This window comes from Microtus ochrogaster, chromosome 6 (genome assembly GCF_000317375.1).
Source record: "Microtus ochrogaster isolate Prairie Vole_2 chromosome 6, MicOch1.0, whole genome shotgun sequence".
In the NCBI taxonomy this organism is placed as follows: Eukaryota; Metazoa; Chordata; class Mammalia; order Rodentia; family Cricetidae; genus Microtus; species Microtus ochrogaster.
Window position 1 is genome coordinate 25,922,843 of NC_022013.1, and position 15,324 is coordinate 25,938,166.

Sequence of the window (15,324 nt, forward strand, 5' to 3'; positions counted from 1 at the left end):
GGCTTGCATGGCAAGTACCTTTGCCTGCTGAGCCAGTTTGCTGGTTTCCTTAATGTATATTATAAAATAAAACTGAGGCTGGAGAAATGGCTCAGTAGTTAAGAGCACTTGGCCAGGCCTGGTGGTGCACACTTTTGTCTCTAGCACTTGGGAAGCAGAGGCAGGTGGATCTCTGTGAGTCCAAGGCCAGTGTGGTTTCCATGGCAAGTTCCAGGCCAGCTAAAGCTACATAGTGAGACCCTGTCTCAACATCCCACATCACCACCACCACCCCCGCAAAAAAAAAAAAAGTCCACTTGCTGTTCTTGCAAATGGCCCAGGTTGAGTTCCCAGCATCTACATATATACTCACAGTCATCTTTGACTCCAGTTCTAGGGGGTCCAATGCCCTCTTCTGCCCTCTGAGAGAACTGCAGGCATGTGGTGTACATACAAACATGCAAGCAAACACTCACACATAAAAAAAAAGTAAATATATCTTTTACAAAATATTTTACTGTAATTTATGTGTACAGGCATTTTGTCTGCATGTGTATCTGGGTACCACTTACATGCCTGGTGCCCAAGCAGACCAGAGGAGGGCATCTGAAGTCACACAGGGTTGTTAGCCTCCGTGTGGTGCTGGGAACTGAACCTGGGTCTTCTGGAAAAGCAATCAGTGTTCTTAATCTCCAAGTCATCTCTCCAGCACAACAAATAAGTTTTAAAAAACAAAAGAAACACGAGCAAGTCTATAACAATAAGCATTCAACACTGGAAATGAGACAGTGTTAGCATGCGTGGATTTCTAAGGATGCTCTTGGAGAAGCAGTGTTCTTGCTGCAGGTGTCCATTCACACATGGCTCACCAGAGACCATGAGTCTGATGAGTCTGTTCGTTTTCTGAGGCCTGAACCCAGTCCTGCCACTACAGAGCTCAGCAGAGGCAGGCTGTCAGTCTTTCCAGTGTCCTTCAGAGACTCAAGGGCACTTTCCACAAGTCTCCTTGGCTGGTCCCCCAGTCCTCCCCTCCCCTCCCCTTTAGCCAGCTCTACATGTTTATTTTTCTTTTCTGAATTCTTAGGAAAGCAAGCAAGTGGGGAGGAAGACAGATGCCAAGAACGGAGAGGAAAAGGGCAATGATGCCAGCAGGAAGGCCCTAGGCCCCAGACAGGACTCAGACCTGGGCAAAGAGCCCAAGAAGGGTGTTTTGAAGAAAAGTTTCTCCAGGGACCGAGAGGAGACTGATGGCAAAGGGGCTGAGAAGCCCAAGGAGGAGAAGGCCATCAGGGGCATTGACAAGGGCCGGGTCAAGGCTGCGGTGGACAGGAAGGAGGCTGGGAAGGATGGCAAGGAGGAGAGGACCGCAGCCCCGAAGAAGGAAGAGGACAAGACGGGGAGTGTCAGGAACGCAGGCTTGAACAGAGAGAAAGATAAGAAGAGAGAGGAGGAGCCCAGCAAGAAAGAGGAAGAGAAGATGGCAAAGAGCAGAAGCACAGTCTCCCAAAGGGAGGACGAGAGGCCGAAAAAGCCAAGTGAGAGCACAGACAAGAAAGCAGAGGAAGAGGGTGCACAAAAAGGAAGTGGGGACAGAGATTCGAGAAAGGAGGAGGAAAAGGCTAGGAAGGAAGAGAACAGACCTGATAAGGACGTCAAGGAAGAGAGCAAGACCAAAGCCTCAGAGAAGCCGGCCCCCAGTGGCCCCAGCAAGCCCTATGAAGGGCCAGCTAGAGCAGAGGAGGAAGCAGCTCCCAGCATATTTGATGAACCTCTGGAGCGAGTGAAGAACAATGACCCAGAGATGACCGAGGTGAACGTCAACAACTCTGACTGCATCACCAATGAAATCCTGGTCCGCTTCACCGAGGCCTTGGAGTTCAACACCGTGGTCAAGGTGTTTGCCTTGGCCAACACTCGGGCCGACGACCACGTGGCCTTTGCCATTGCCATCATGCTTAAGGCCAATAAGACCATCACCAGCCTCAACCTGGACTCCAACCACATCACTGGCAAAGGCATCCTGGCCATCTTCCGGGCCCTCCTCCAGAACAACACGCTGACAGAGTTGCGTTTTCACAACCAGAGGCACATCTGTGGAGGCAAGACCGAGATGGAGATCGCCAAGCTGCTCAAGGAGAACACCACCCTGCTCAAGCTGGGCTACCATTTTGAGCTGGCTGGGCCCCGGATGACCGTCACCAATCTGCTCAGCCGCAACATGGACAAGCAGCGACAGAAACGGCTGCAAGAGCAAAAGCAGGCCCAGGAAGCCAGCGGAGAGAAGAAAGACCGGCTGGAGGTGCCCAAGGTTGGGGCTCTGGCCAAGGGCTCCCCCAAACCATCACCCCAGCCATCTCCAAAGTCTGCTCCAAAGAACTCACCTAAGAAAGCAGGTGCTCCGGCAGCCCCGCCTCCCCCTCCCCCTCCCCTGGCCCCACCCCTTATCATGGAGAATCTCAAGAACTCACTGTCACCAGCTACTCAGAGGAAGATGGGAGACAAAGTGCTCCCTGCCCAGGAGAAGAACTCACGTGACCAGCTCCTGGCTGCCATCCGTTCCAGCAACCTTAAGCAGTTGAAGAAGGTAAGTGACCGTGGGCACGGCTGTGGGCCAGGACAGTCCTAGGCAAGTGACCGTGGGCACGGCTGTGGGCCAAGACAGTTCTGGGCGAGTGATGGTGGGCACGGCTGTGGGCCAGGACAGCCCTAGGCTTGTAGGAGAAGGGAGGGTATAAGGGAACACAAGCTGAGGAGCCCACATCCAGCCACAGGGCCTCAGGTCCCTACACCTCTCTGTGAGGCAAGGCCCCTTCCTTTACAGCACTTCTGGCTCCCACTTCACATTTCCGCCTCTCCACCTGTAATCAAACCTGCTGCCAAAGGCCTGGCCTGCAAGCTTTTTTTTTTTCTCCATTTTTTTTTTTTCAAACAAAAGTAATTTTGGTCTACTTTGTTTACTCTCAGGATCAACCCAAGTCCATGGGCTAGTCTGCCCTAAAGGTCACCCCTTGGGAGAGTCTACTTTAAATGACCAGTGTCTTGGACACATGAATGTCTCGGGATCTCTTGATTCTCACATCCCTGTCTCCTTGGAAGTCCTACTTGAGTGACAGAGTCCAGGGTCATTTGTCTTCCTGACTGGACTCCCGAATCAGGACATCCTGACCGAATGCCCTAATTAGGCTGTCCCATTACCTCCATTATCGTTGTGACTAAAGACTAACCATAAAGAAGAACCAGCTGTAACCCTTGCTGTCAACACCTCACTCACCCACCCCACAGACACACACTGAGGTGTTTGGGTCGTTATCCTTTTGCAAGGAAGGAAAGCGAGCTGAACTCTAGGGTACCCTGTTGGGCTCCCTGAGCTAACCGGCCTCTGCTTTGCCTTACAGGTGGAGGTGCCCAAACTGCTCCAATAGGACCAGGCATCTGGGCACCGGTGCCAATGCCATGACTGCCCAGACTCTAGTACCAGGGCTACACCGATCCCCGCCACCCCACCCTGGCTGAGCTGTCGCAGTTATCCCTGTCCACCGTGGGAGAGCGCGAGACCTGGGCCACGCTCGAGGGAAGACACCTCATCTCTTCTCACTTTCCTTTTCTTGTCTCCGAGGCTCTCCAAAAATTGCTTTGAAACCTGGAGCTGAAGTTCCTGGACAAGAGGAGTTCTTGAGCACGTCACAGAGAAGATGGTACCGTCATATCCCATGTAGTAGGCATGCTGCCAAAGGCTTCCAACGCAGAGAGGATGTCTCCCAGGGACCACACATCTACCCCAGCCTCACTGCCTCCAGGGCCAGGATTCAGGCCTCTGAGGAGCCCTTGGGGGAAGCTGCTGGGCCAGTGGCTCTCTATGGGGCAATGGTAGACGGATGGAGAGGGCATGGGGGTCCAAGGGCAGAGCAGGAGAGCTGAGGAGGCCACCAACCCCTTCATCTGCTGTGCCTGGGCAGCAGGCCTGGTTGGAGGTGCCTGACAGAGAGGAGGCTCCAAATGGAAGTGGAGAGACAGCAGCTGGATGGACATGAAGGGTTGATGCCAAAGCAGATGTTTTCTTCACATCACCTGCTGCTGTATAAATAGCTATATATCTGTTTTTCCATAAGATTTTGATAATATATACAAACCTTTAGCTGCGAGCGGCCATGCCTCACCTCTTTTCATGTGTTAATGGTTCTGACCACTCCAGGTTCCCTAGAAGGCCTCCAAAAGCTCAGGGTCTCTGCCAAACCGTTCAAGGTCTTTGTGGACACCAACCGTGGAGCCTGTGCTGTATGCTGCAGAAAGGGCGGTATGGGGGAGTGCTTGAACTCCCGAGGAGACAACCTCCTGACCTGGTGTTCCAGGGCTGCTCCTCAGTCTCTCTGCCTTATATCTATGCCCAGAACTGTTCTCAGGGGTGACAGGGCAGCGAGGCACACAGGCCCAGGGATGGCTATATTAGGCACGTTCAGGGACGATCCTTCTGGGACTCTTCATACTGTGGGCTCAGGGCCAGCTCCTCAACTCACAGCAGTTATAGGCCGAGGAAAGCACAGAGAACCAGAGTGACTGAGTGAGGACAACACCTGCACCAGGGTGACTTCAGGCCGGGGTGCTCCAGCTGGAGGCAGAGCCACCACTGTTCCAGTTAGGGGTGAAGCTCAGTGTTAGTTCCTATGGCTAACACGGAGGCCTCAGGTTCCACCCCCAACACTGCCCCCACAAGTCTCTTTCTGATTCTTACTTACCTGGAGGGAGCTGTGGCGCCATGAAACTGCCACCTTGGCTCTTGGTCACAGACAGGTTCGCTGCCTCCATTATTTTATTTTACTTTATTTTATTTTATTTATGATTAGCCTCAGTAGTGGAGAGCAGGGTGCTTGGAATAGGAGTGGGATCCTACCTCCCTACAGAAGCAGAACAGCTGTTCTAGGGCTGGCTTAAATGAGAGAGTCAACTCCTATCCCAGCGTCCACTCCGACCCCATTCCTCCCCAACCCATCCACTGTTTAAGTAACGGGTATTCCCGGGGAGGAGAGAAACCAGCTGGCTCTCGCCTCTCCAAGGGTGTGATTTGGAGCCAAGCCCACAAGCTTGCACATGATGGGTACAGGGCACTAGCTAGATGCTTAAGGGCGTCTTCTGCTGATCTTTCAGCCAAGCCCCTGGAAACCAATAGCCTCGCTGTTTTGCAGATAGAATTAGTCAGCGGAGCATGTGCACATGGCTAATAAGAGGCAGGACTGAGGTCTTCACTCCTTTCTGCCGCTGAAAAACGGACCGGTGATAGTGTTTTACAATGGCACTGAAGGCCAGACAGAACCAGCTAACCCAGCTAGTAGTATTTTTTTTTCTATATAGACCTGGCTAACCTTGAACTCAGATCTTTCCGCTGAGGCTGCGTGTATTAAAGGCGTGTGCTGAGCCAATCTCTAGCCTTAAAGTGTCCTTCAAGAACCTTTCATCTTTGCAGCGTTTTTAATGAAAACAAGATTTAGCCGGTGGGGGTGCGAAGCGGGGCGGGGAGTGGTGATGAAGGAGGGGGTAGTCCCGTCTTACCTCCTCCCAGAGACCTCTAGGCTTGGGATGATGTAATCATTTCTGAGTGCGTTTAAAGCTGATTGTGGGAGCGCAGCGCCACCTCGAGGCAAACTGCGTCCCAGGCTTTCTGCTCTTCAGAGCTGCCTAAAGCTTGGACCTAGAGCTGGCCGCGGAGGTCAGGGGAGAAGTCCAGAGGGTGGGAAGGGACCTTGGCCCCACACTACACTACTGTTTGTGCAGCGCCGGGGTAGGAGCCAAGTGTGGAGCGGAAGCTTACGCTCAGGATCTGCGGGATTCGCAGAAGCATTCCTGCCTGCTCCACGTGTTCCGCGGTCTGCCTGCCGCACCCGAACCCGTAGTGACCTAGCCTGCCGCACTAGAACCCTCTATCTAAAACTGAGGAGAGCCTGAACTAGTATTAGAAAAGAGCTATCCACATCCAGCATCTGCGTTTTACAAGGGAGAGAAAAAACAGGTGGGGGAGGGGGGTTCAAAGAAAGCAAATGATCGTTCAAGTTAATGAATCCAGACTCAACTCCAGGTTCCCCTTGAGAATAGATCCACGGGAGAAGACACCTGACCTCAACCTCTCCGAGCAGCTTCCTCCGCGTCGTCTTCCCTGTTCTTCCCCGGGTTCCATTCCATGTTTGCTGCCCTCAAACCGAGAAATCCTTCTCTTGCTCTCACTTGGCTCCACTTTCCCTTGCCAGGAGACGCCAAAGCCTGGGACATGGGTCTGTCTGACATCGTAAGTGGGCACCGGAGGTTGCTCAGGCTCTCAGGAGCGCAAACGGCTCCAGGTCTCGAGGCCAGGCTACCGTTGAGAACTAAGACTTGGACAAGGGTCACTCACTCAAGACCACGCTTTTCTGGAAAACTAAGTTTTCCAGAGCACAGCCTCCATCTCGGGCAGCAGATGCTATCCAGCTGAAGGCAGCATGGAAGTCAGGCCCAGGACCAGGGGTACAACATCCATTGGGTGGCCTATATTGCCTGAAAGCCTTCTGCCCTTCTGGAACTCCCTTCTCCAGCCCTCCAGCCCCTGGTCCTTTCCTTCAGACAGTTGTTAGCTATCATGTGGGTGCTGGGAACTGAACCAGGATCCTCTGGAAGAGCAATTAGTGCTCTTAACCACTGAGCCATCTCTCCAGCCCGCCATACTTCCCTTTCTTAACCTTTTCATCGGCTCCACTGTATTCCCATGCTATCTTTGCCCTACTTCCCCAGCCCCCAAGCCCCTCCCAATCCCTTGGAGCTCTGACACCCTCACCCCAGATGAATACCCACACCGGAACAGGTTCATGTTTGGCTGGGTTTGTGTGTGTTTCATCTCAGAGACTCTCACTGGCAGTTATAGGCCAATGTTTTTGTTAAAACAAACACCTCTCCTCTTCAACCAGATCTCCTATACCAGCCCCTAGGCTGTTAAGTGTTTCCTCCTAGTCCAGTAAGACCCCACTTACATCATTAGGGTCTTACAATATTAGTTGGTTGTTGTCTTGTTTTTCGATACAGGATTTCTCTGTGGAGCCCTGGTTATCCTGGAACTCACACTGTAGACCAGGTTGGTTTTGAACTCGGAGATCTATCTATCTTTGTCTCCACCACCATGGCCAGAAAGTCCCCTAGTTCTTAATGGCTACTGTCTGACCCTCCGGCAGCCCTGCTTGTGTTCCTGAGATGTCTGTTGGTTTTCAGGGGTGCTAAGTGATGGAAAGGGGCAGGTACAGCCCCCTCTAGGCTCCCTCAGCCATGCTGGGGCGATGGAACACTACCTCGCTACCTCCTTGAAAGAGCTCCAGGATGTGACAGAACTCCGCTGACTCCTCCCTCTCCCTACCCTGCAAGGTTTCTCCTTTCTTCTTGGCTGTGTTCACTGGAGCTAGCCCTTCTCCACCGGCAGCTCTGGCGGCTGTAAACCTGCCTCCCGCCCTATACTACAAAGCAACTTGTCATTGGTCCCAGACTGTTGACTCAAGGACAGTGAATTCTGTTAGGGCCCTTAAACATTAACACCATTTCTCTCCAAATCTTGGGAACCTTATCCTGTACCTCTCACCTTAGCTTCCAGGCAAAGATGGTCTTCTTGTGTGTTTTGGGTGTTTTTTTTTGTTGTTGTTGTTGTTGTTTATTTATTTATTTTTTTGTTTTGGTTTTTCAAGACAGGGTTTCTCTGTAGCTTTGGAGCCTGTCTTGGAACAAGCTCTTGTAGCCCAGGCTGGCCTCAAACTCACAGAGATCCGCCTGCCTCTGCCTCCCGAATGCTGGGATTAAAGGCGTGCGCCACCACTGCCTGGCTAGTCTTCTCAAGTGTGACGGAAGAACTTGTACATGCCAGCTCCATCTCTTTCCCCTACCCTCAAGGAGAAAGTAAATTTGTAGCTGTGGGCCAGTAGCATCAGCTACCCCTTTGTGACAAGGTTCATGTTCAGGGGGAAATTCATGTGCCCCTTGATTTCACCCAGGAAAGGAAAGCTGTGAATTCACTCAGGAGCAGAGCACTGCGCAAGGCAGTCTATGACTCAGGCCTCAAAGCTCCTGCCTTCTAGATTATATAATAAGGGGTAATGCCCCCTGGGTATGTGGCTACAGAGGGCCCTGAAGACATGGTGACCACAATGTCCCTACCTAGAACCTGGAGGGGTGCTGGAAGCCAGAAGCCAGAGGCTACATTGGGCTAGATTTCCTGAGGGTGGTTGAAAAAAAAAAGGCTGAATTTAGGGAGCTGGGAGAAGGGGACATTGGGCAAGCTGACATTCTCACTACTTGAATCAAAACTATTAAAACAGTTTTGGGAATGTGTCTTAAGAGCACAGCACTTAACTGTCATGCCTAAGGCCCCCAGTCCCATTCCCAGTATTGCCAAACTTCAAAACTATGGAATTCTCTTTCCTGCATTTGTCACCAGATGTCTTGAGAGTGGAGCATAAAGACTGTGACTTCAAGTGTCAGAACAAAGGAACACTGGCAGACAGTTCTGGATACCCACCGCCACCCTCAAGTCCCTCCTTAGGTAGCCTTCACAACCCTTGTATTTTCGGTTGGGAGCCTAGCCTTTAAAGGTTGAGCCATCTCTCCAGCCCTAGCCTTCACATCCTTATTATACCTTACCCTGGGTTCCTGGTATGGGCCTGAAGGACCTGACACCTTAGCACCCAAGAGGATCAAGCAGTTGACAACAGCACCTTACACCAGTCTGTTGGGTGGTCACGTCTCTCCACTTGGCCCCTAGCCTTGGGCCTCTGGTCAGGAAGGAAGGACAGAGTCAGCGTTTCAATTCCATTGCCTCATCTTTCTGACAACTATCACCACCAAACAGATGAAGGCACTGGGGTTTGGGGACGTTCAGAAGCATACTCAAGCTCAAGGTCAGACAGTGGTGAGACCCAAATCTAAGTGTGCTTGGATGGACAGGTGCCTTTGTATAGCTGGTAGTGCCTCGGATGTTCCAGAGGCCTGGCCCCAAAATGCTGGGGCCACAAATCCATCTCACTTTGGAAAACAGCCCAGGGATCCTCAGGGGTTCTGCCTGGGATGGGGATGACGGTGGAGTGCTCCTCCCACTGGTGCTGCCCTACCCTGCTGTGGGATGTGGATCAGGCGGAGGTCTGGGTTCAGTAGAAGGCAGGGCTAAGAGAGGGGTGAATGGAGCCAATGATTCCACTGACAGGAGTTATATCATTACAGCTTTAATCCTGCAGGCCTGAGCTCTGGCCAGTGGGGCAGCCAGAGGGAAGTGCTGTGGCCAGCCATTGATAGAGTCCCCCACTGTCTCCACCTCAGCCCCAAGAGGGCAATTAGGAGGGGCCCAACCTTTCTGATTGGGATCCTGGGAGCAGAGGGACTGCTGAAAACAGAGACTGTGACCCGGGCTCTCACTTTACTCTGCCTCCCAGTAAAAATAGCTCATGAACCCCAAGCCCTCCCTACCCACCCCTCATTTATGGCCTGGTTCCAACTCAGCTCACGTTCCACTTCTCTGGGGCTCTGTCCCCAGGACGGCCCAAGGCTTGGTTTGATCTGGGGCCTGTTGACTAGAAGACCCATGCCCACCCCCAGGGCTGGATACAGGTACAGAATGGGGAATCTCCCAAAAAACGGCATCATGGAAGGGACAGCAGAGCCACAGCTGTTTCTTCAGGCTCCTGGGTAAGAGGGTTGTGGTGGCATATAGGGGGGAGGAGCTGAAAACCAAGGAGACAGGATGAGGGTCAGTAGGGCACAGGAGTGCCCCCCCCCATGGTGTGCAGGTTCCATGGGAAGAGAAGCCTACAAGTTTCCAAGGAGAAATGGAAGGAGTCTGGGAAAGGGTTAGCAGTGAGAGAGGTAGGTAAGGTCCTGGAGATGGGGTTGGGGATTTAGCTCAGTGGTAGAGCGCTTGCTGGCAAGCGCAAGGCCCTGGGTTCGGTCCTCAGCTCTGGGGGCGGGGGTGGGGGAAGGTCCTGGAGCAAGGGTGGGTGGGAACAAGAGGAACAAGGATTCCAGGCTGTACACTTACCTGCAGGGTTGTAGATTGGGGGCCCAGCTGGGTAGAGAGGATACTGGGGAGCAGGACCACTAGGTGGGTACATGAAACCAGGCTGCGGAGGTACAGGACCAGCTTTGGGGTCCGGAGGGTATTGGTATACTGGCTGCATTGGGATGCCTGTCATCGGAATCTCCTGGCCTAGAAGAGAGACAAGAATCAGCATTTTAAACAACCAGCTCTCATGGAAACCTCCTCCTGTCCAGGAAACTAAGGTAAGCACCCTGGCAACTGCCCGGCAGGCTTCTAGGTAACCAGTTGTGGCCTCTGCCTCCCAAAGCTTGCTTGCCCAGAGCTGAATAGTGAGCTCTGTATGAGGCTATGCGGGTCAGTCTGTGTTGACCAAGTTTGTTCCCCTGGGCAGGTTTCAGAGCCGTCAGAAGGCAGAGTCTAGCATGGGGAATGTCCCCGTTGGGTAGAAAATGGGCAGCTCCAGAGGCTGGTGTCTTGTAACACAGCACAGTTGTCACTAAGGGGGTCCTCCTCCAGTCCTCCCCTCCCACACTCATCTCCCATATGGTGTCACTGTTTCCATGTTTATCAGGCTTGAGCAGTTACATGCAACACTCAAACACACATCCAAAGTACTGGAACGCACCCAGTTAATGTCCACTACCACAGACCCCACCCCATATACCCAGCCACAGGCATGCTTATACCTGCTGCCCACTTACCGTCAACAGGTACCCTCCTGTGAACGACTGAATGCGTATGTGCATGCACACACAAGAGCACACGTGTTCCCATATGTTCCCGGACACATTTCTGGGTGGCATATGCAGGCACCCAGAAACATTCACTACTAGAGAATTCACCAATCCTCGATCCCTTTGGTCAGCCCAGCCCATCTCAGGCTCCCCTTGCCTGGTGCTGTGCATACCTTCAAATGGACTCTGGAGCTGCTGGCGCCTTCGGTATAGGTAGCAACAGGAACAGAGGAAGCAGCAGATGGTGGTGGCAACCACAGCGACAAAGAGGATTACAGCAGAGGCGATGCCTGCTATGGTCTTGGGACTTTAGACAAAAAAACAGGTCCTCTCACCTTCCAACACTCAGAAGGAAGTCCTCACTGTGCTGGCGCCAACTCCTGGCCAGCAGGCAGCCACAGCATGCTAAGGCTTGGGGTTCCTTGCGAGATTAATTCTGCCCACCTTGTTAGTAGAGTTTAGAGACCTCTACTTCCCAGGAGGCTATGCTCTCTGGCTGGCCAGTGTGAAGCATGCTGGGATTTGTAGTGTGCCCACCTACTCCTGGTTTCACATCTACACATTAAGTGGTTAGGTTTAAAATGTGTTGGCCTCAAAGGAGCCTTTGAAATAACATAGGGTCATTATTATCAAATCTCACTTGACATTTCCCCTTATATCTGTTTTATATGTTTGCAGGTCCCTTAAAAAAGTTTGAAACCACTAATTTGGGGGCTAGGAGTGTCACTTAACAGAAGCAATGTTGACAGTAATAAGGACCTAAACCCAGCCTCAACACTGAGCTGGGTCAGGTGTGGGGGGAGGGGACGGGAGGGTAACAAAACCTTTAATTTGGGCAACTCTGTTTTTGTTTATCTGTTTTTTGAGACAGCTTTACTTTGTAGCTCAGACTGGTCTGTAACTCACGTTGATCCTCCTGCCTCAGCTACCTGAGTGCTGGGATTATAGGTGTGAGGCCCCAGGACCGGATAACAACTTCCATATTCTTTAAAAGGTAACTGATCCATAGAGGACAAGTATCTCGGCAAAATCACACTGCTAGTAAGAAGCTGGCCTGGGACCCAAACCCAAGTCTTCTTCCTGCCCTCTTGCCAGAGCGTCTACAAAGTCGCTCTGCAGTTTGAGTATTAACCCGGTACACTCCCTCCCAGGATCTGCCAGGATACAGGAAGCTTCTGAAAACAGCCCAGGCAAGCCCATGATAACTAACACCAACCAACCAGCTCTCTGTCACCATTTGGAGTCTTGGTGACTCCTTCAGCTAAGAATGTGGAGGTGGGTACTGGAGGCAGCGGGAGGCCTCGAGAGAGGGTGGCCTGGGAGTCCACAGCCCACCTGAAGGCCAGGCAGTGTTTCTGCTGTCTCTCGGTGATGAGTAAGGTAAGGTCCCTGCAGCAGTACCGCTGGTAGCAGGTCCCGCAGCAGAAGGTGAAGAACTCGCAGTCAAATCCCGGATGCCAGGAGCCATTCCGATCCAGATACCACAAGCAGTCTTCATTCGCTAGCGCTGCGGGCAGGGGGTTTGGGTGCCCAGTGGACACCAGTCCAATTTAGTTCTGGCCACCCTTAACCCCACTGCCTTGGGAAGCTGAATGCTCACTTTTGTTTCCACCCTGAGGGGCTCGGCCTCGAAACTCTAGAAACCCCCCTCTTCCTGAAGCTGAACCCCGCACCTGGGGTTAGGTTCCCACTGCCTGACCTCCCAGCGCCCTTTCTTTCTGCTCCAGGGGCACCTGAGAAGCGTCTGGGGCGCGTGGACAGCCGGAGGACAGCCCGAGGATAGTCTCCAGGGACACAGCCCGATCCCTTTAACCCCTCCCCGATCCCGCCCCACCTCACTCATCCGTGTGGCTCCCCATCCCTTACCCAGAGGAGTCCCCAGAACCAGCAGGACGACGGCAGCCAACGGCACGGCCCCGCGGTACACCGCGGGCGGCATGGCAGGAGGGGGCTGGGCGCGGCCAGGACGGCCAGAAAAAGGGGCCGCAGGACAAAGCTGGACGAAGCCGGCCGGCGGGAGCTGCAGCACCGCCCAGCCCGCGGACAGGCTCTGGCTTCTCTCCCGCCTCCTCGGGGCGGGACTAACGCCCCGCCAGCTGTAACCCTGCCCAGGCCCCGCCCAGGGGTCTGCCCACCAGCGACGCCCACCCAGCCTCAGTACCAGTTGGGCGCCTCTCACCCCAGGAAACAGCCCTGCTCTCCCTGTCCCCGACAGTGCAATGACTCCTTCAGTCTGAGCCCTTAAGGGCACAGCCAACAGCTGGACACTGCGGTCAGGGAGGCCCTGCTGTGCCTTGCGCCCGCCCCTCTCCTGAGACCAATCATTATCCCAGACCCCAGAAACTGATCCTGGTGCCACCTCCTAAAGTCCAGCTCATGGACCAACCCTGGAGGGGCATGGGCCGCACCTTTCCTTGTGTGGGATCTCCTTTGCTGTAGTGTCCAGTCTTGGATGCCCTGCAGGGGGAGGAGAGGGGCAGAGTCACCCTGCCCCCATTCCTAGAAACAGGCACCCATTGAGAGAAAGTTCAGAGAGGCTTTGTCCCTGTCGGTGCCCACAGGCCTGGGCCCTGGCAGCCGCACTGGCTCCCTGAGATGGCTCCTTCCCCCTCTGAATGGACAGCTCTCCATCTGGAGCCTCACTCCTCACCAGTAGGGATGGCCCGAGCCATTTGGGACCCATCCTGTTAAACACTTTACAGTGGAAACCTTTTACTTCGTGGAGCCAGCCTGCAAAAATACTGCATTAGCTATCAGAACCAACGCAGGCTAATTACAGGTGGAGGGTGTCAGGGTAGGAAAAGCCGATCTACCTTTACAAATCCACAGAGAGTTGCTACAGCACTTAGAGATCATGGCCTATGGGCCAACAAACCAGGCTTAGCTACCCATCCTCAAGAAGTCAATGAAAAGAACCATGCTCACATTGGAAGAGGGACAAGGAGATCCAGTGTTACCTCTCCATCCCTGAACCCAGTGACTCTCAGCCTTTCTTAAAATGCTGCAACCCTTTCATACGGTTCATCATGTTGCGGGGACCACCCCAACCATGCTATTATTTTTGTTGCTACTTCATAACTGTAATTTCGCTACTGTTATTATCATGACATAAATATGTGTGTTTTCTGATGTGTTTTGCTTTGTTTTTCGAGATAGGGTTTCTCTGTGTAGCCCTGGCTGTCTTGGAACTCACTCTGCTCACTCTGTATACTAGTCTGGCCTTAAACTCAGAGATCCACCTGCCTCTGCCTTCAGAATGCTGGAATTAAAGTCGTGCGCCATCACTGTCCTACTCCTGATGGTCTTAAGTGACCTTCATGCAAGGATTGTCTTAAACCTGAAGGGATCGTAACCCATGGTGAGTGCCATTTTCCAAGTCTATCTTGGGGGGTCCTCAAATGAGGGTAAAGTTTAAATAGTGGGCAAGATATTTGCTTTAGAGGTCCAGGCAAGGGGTGGTTCTGCTGCCCATCTGTCTCCGTTCTCAGTTTTTCCTGCAAGGTAATCTGCCAAATTGTAAACCTTTCACCACGAGACAAGTGCCTCCTCTGGATGCCCCACTGGCCTTCACCAACTCGTCACCCAGTTGGAGATTTCCGGGGGAATTCAAATTTCTTGGGGTCCATTCTTCCAGCAGTCTGGTAGCTGAAGAGGGGACACAAGTGTCTAAGCCTATGTTCACTGCGGCTGGACAGGACATTATAGAGTGCCATGATCGTGGCTTGCTCTGCGCGCATTACTCTGACCAGCACTACCAATCGAGTGAAGCTGAATAACGGTTACCTTAGTCTCCTGCTATGTACACTTCAAACATTTTTTTTCATGTGTATGTGCACGTCTGGTGCCCTCAGAGGCCAGATGAGAACATCTGATACTCTCGAGTTACAGACCATTGTGAACCATCATGTAGGTGCTGGGAACCAAACCTGGGTGCTTGGCAAGAGCATCTCCAAGTGCTCTTAACCACTGAGTCATCTCTGCAGCCCATGCCACAAGGTGCTCCAACACTTGGGCAGCTACCTCAACAGAATCTTTGCACAACTCCACTAGCTAAGCCAGGTTGGTAAATATATCTTTTATCAACACCATTTTACCAACAGAGACTCTGATATGTTCAAGGTTTCTTTAAGGTAACATAGTAAATGGGAGAGAAAACAGAAGGACCCATGATTTCTAAATGGGTGGATCTTGACTTGGAGCTGACGACAGCTGACAGAAAATGTTTCCGGTGCTCTGGATGAGGGACTGGAGGTCATGGAGAGAAAGCCGAATAGGTGAGTTAGGGAAAGAGAAATCACAGAGGGAGAGTAGCCCTAAAGGGGGGTCTTAGTGGGTGGTGGCATATCTTTCCAGGAGAGGGAGCAGGAGGAGCATGCCCCTGCCCCAGGAAGCTGTCAGCCACTGACTGATAGGTGGGCCAGAATGTGTACTAAAATTGGGCAGTCGTCAAAACCACTGCCAAGGATGTTTCCTGACTCATTGTCAATTATGCCAGCACTTTGCTGTCCTTCTTCTTCCCACCATGAGCTCCATGCATGCAAGGGCCACTGTCACCAAGTTTTGGCAATAGGTGCTCAGCAAAGAGCC

General features: G+C 52.6%; 2 protein-coding genes across 2 annotated transcripts in view; one reads left to right on the forward strand and one right to left on the reverse strand.

Annotated features, from left to right (window-relative positions):
• Positions 1-4,766, forward strand: part of Lmod1 (leiomodin 1) — a 44,349-nt gene extending 39,583 nt beyond the window's left edge. The window contains exons 2-3 of the mRNA XM_005348400.2: positions 1,064-2,563; positions 3,375-4,766. Of these exons, the coding sequence (XP_005348457.1) occupies positions 1,064-2,563; positions 3,375-3,401 (1,527 nt within the window). The 3' untranslated portion in view covers positions 3,402-4,766. The remainder of the gene's footprint in view (positions 1-1,063; positions 2,564-3,374) is intronic.
• Positions 4,767-9,181: 4,415 nt separating this feature from the next.
• On the reverse strand, positions 9,182-13,015 carry Shisa4 (shisa family member 4). Its single transcript, XM_005348399.3, has 5 exons — positions 12,604-13,015; positions 12,073-12,244; positions 10,911-11,044; positions 10,004-10,171; positions 9,182-9,689 (listed from the first exon to the last, which is right to left on the reverse strand). Exons 1-5 carry the CDS (start codon positions 12,674-12,676, stop codon positions 9,643-9,645), a joined length of 594 nt encoding a protein of 197 aa, XP_005348456.1. The 5' UTR covers positions 12,677-13,015; the 3' UTR covers positions 9,182-9,642.
• Between the last annotated feature and the right edge of the window lie 2,309 nt (positions 13,016-15,324).

Coding starts and splice junctions, on each gene's coding strand:
- Shisa4 (XM_005348399.3), bottom strand. CDS start 12,676: ATGCCGCCCGCGGTGTACCGCGGGGCCGTGCCGTTGGCTGCCGTCGTC. Junction 12,245..12,603: donor GGTTCTGGGGACTCCTCTGG/GTAAGGGATGGG, acceptor CCCTGCCCGCAG/CGCTAGCGAATGAAGACTGC. Junction 11,045..12,072: donor AAACACTGCCTGGCCTTCAG/GTGGGCTGTGGA, acceptor TTTTGTCTAAAG/TCCCAAGACCATAGCAGGCA.